Source organism: Microtus ochrogaster, assembly GCF_000317375.1.
Source record: "Microtus ochrogaster isolate Prairie Vole_2 chromosome 14 unlocalized genomic scaffold, MicOch1.0 chr14_random_3, whole genome shotgun sequence".
NCBI classification, from domain to species: domain Eukaryota; kingdom Metazoa; phylum Chordata; class Mammalia; order Rodentia; family Cricetidae; genus Microtus; species Microtus ochrogaster.
Genome location: NW_004949098.1, coordinates 10,497,669 through 10,499,994, shown reverse-complemented (window position 1 = coordinate 10,499,994; position 2,326 = coordinate 10,497,669). Strand labels below are relative to the sequence as shown.

Here is a 2,326-nt window from a genome sequence, read left to right as displayed (position 1 = left end):
CTGTGAGTTCAAGGCTAGTCTGGTCTACAAGAGCTAATTACAGGACAGGCTCCAAAGCTACAGAGAAACCGTGTCTCAAACAACAACAACAACACAACACAAAACAAAACAAAATCCATCAGCCCAATTTGCTTTTATGTACACATAAATGCCCCCAAAGAGAATGTTGAGTGTTTGTATGTGCTGACAAAGGCCTTCTCAATGTCATCTTAGGACCAGTCGGCAGGTGTGAGCATAGTGCACTGGAACTTCAGAGAGTGAGTGGCTGGACTTCTTTTAAATTAAACTTTATTATTTCTTAATTATAGAGACAATAATCTGAACATGTCTTCAAGCTTTCTCTAAACAGAAAGCTTGATATATAAATGATGTTCTATTTTTGTATTATGAAAACAGTATATTGGTGAAAATAAATATAAGACAACTACAAAACCCTCATAATTCATTTCTGTATTTGCTGTCACACCCTGTAAGCATGTTTGTCACTATAGTGCTTTAAAGGTGAAAAGCAAATGGAGACAGAACAAGTGCAAATGACTAAGCCAATGTCAAGGCTTTCGGGTTCTAACTGTTCATATTTTTTCATAAGAAGATAGGATATTCCCATTAGTCGAAATAGAATAAGCACTATGTGCCGAAGAATAGCTCAGACTTCCTAATAGGATTCTAGGGTAGTAGATATTATACTATAGTGTGTGTATGTGTGTGTGTGTATGTGTGTGTATGCGTGTGTATATTGTGTTTTACAAGTCTAACTATAGATGTTAGTAAAAAAGATAAATAAAAACAACAAAAGGAAAATAAGCATGAAGATATGCTATTTCTTTGGGGCTGGAGAGATGACTCAGCAGCAACCCATGTTTGCTGCTCTTCCAGATGAGGAGAGTTCAGCACCAAGCAACTACATTAGGTGCTCACAATGACCTGAAATTAACTTCAGGGATCTGGTGCCCCCTTCTGGACTGCATCAGCACCTGCACAAATGTAACATGCAGATACACACATACAATAAAAACAACAGATTGTTTTATAGGTATATGTATATATACATACACACACACACACACATATATATACATACACACAAATATATATATTTACTGTTCCCATCTATCACAAAATGATACAAATACATTTTTAAATTTTCTTTACTTGTTAGAGTTAAAAACACTTAAGCATTTTTTCTTTCTATTTTATTTTCAGTTTCCTTTGGCTCCTTCTGAGATTATCCTTGATGGTTTGGTAAATTTGGTAGTGAAGAAGTAAAAAAGGGCTGGGACAGGCACCAAAAATAGAAGAAGCAGATCTTGTTCAAGTTGGTTCTCTTTGGAGAGGGCAATTAAACCAAAGGCATGAAGAAACCAGTGGTTGAACAGGACAAGAAGTCTGTCCTTTCTTATCAGATCACTGTAGCTCTCAATTTTAGCAAAAACCAGGAACACAGCCAGATTAGCCAAAGATGCCACCAGTACGATGTAGGGGAAGGCATAGTACAAGAGGCCTCCTGCCACGGCTTGCAGCACAGCCAAACCCGGGAAGAAGTAGAGGGCGGTATAAATGCTTTCAAATGGGTTTGGCATATATAGGCTCCGCTGGATCTTCTTCACCAGAAACGGTCGGAGCAGCATCATGAATACCAAGCAGAAAGCGTAATACACGAGCACGATGGTGTACAGTGGGTACACGGCTTCCTGAGTGCAGTGCAGGGTGGTGATGTAGTCTGGACTTGGATTGTAGAGCATCGTGTACCAGTCTGAAAGCATTCGCACCCCGCAGGAATAGATGGAAAGGGTGCCGGGGGGATCACTTACAAGTAATGTGACCACAGCTGCCATACTGCATTCAAGTAGCGCAGAGACTTGCTGGAAGAACACACCGCTGGAACAACTTTTCTTTGAGTCCCATTCAATGCAGAGCCAATGGGAAACTAGAGGAAGCAGCGCCATGAAACCTAGGTAAAGCCAGTCATAAAGTTCCGGGGGCTCGGTGCAAGGCTGACAGTATTTCTCTTCATTTGTTCTCTGTCCTCTTGGACACGCCCCGCACTCTCCATATATTTCAGTTGAGCTATTTTTAAATAATAGGGTCTTCCCACAGTAGAGTCCAAAGCACGCCATCCAGCCACTCTAGGTTCCCAAAATCCTTGGATGTAGCCACAGCTAATACATAGGCTACAACGGCTCAGGTAGCTCCTCCTCCCGGTTACCTGGACAACCGTTCTGAAGCCCCGCCCCTGCTTCACCAGGCTTCTAGGCTCCACTCCCAGTTTCTCCTCTTGGCTCAAGCCAGCTTGGCTTAGGCTCCCAGAGGCAATCCTTTTCCTTGC

The 2,326-nt window shown here is 41.8% G+C and overlaps 1 protein-coding gene across 1 annotated transcript; it reads right to left on the bottom strand.

Annotated features, from left to right (window-relative positions):
- Positions 1-1,134: 1,134 nt before the first annotated feature.
- Positions 1,135-2,117, bottom strand: LOC101989896 (JNK1/MAPK8-associated membrane protein-like). The gene has a single exon (XM_026788012.1). The coding sequence runs from the start codon at positions 2,115-2,117 to the stop codon at positions 1,200-1,202; it is 918 nt and encodes a 305-aa protein (XP_026643813.1). The 3' UTR covers positions 1,135-1,199.
- Positions 2,118-2,326: the final 209 nt, after the last annotated feature.

Coding starts and splice junctions, on each gene's coding strand:
- LOC101989896 (XM_026788012.1), bottom strand. CDS start 2,117: ATGGCGTGCTTTGGACTCTACTGTGGGAAGACCCTATTATTTAAAAAT.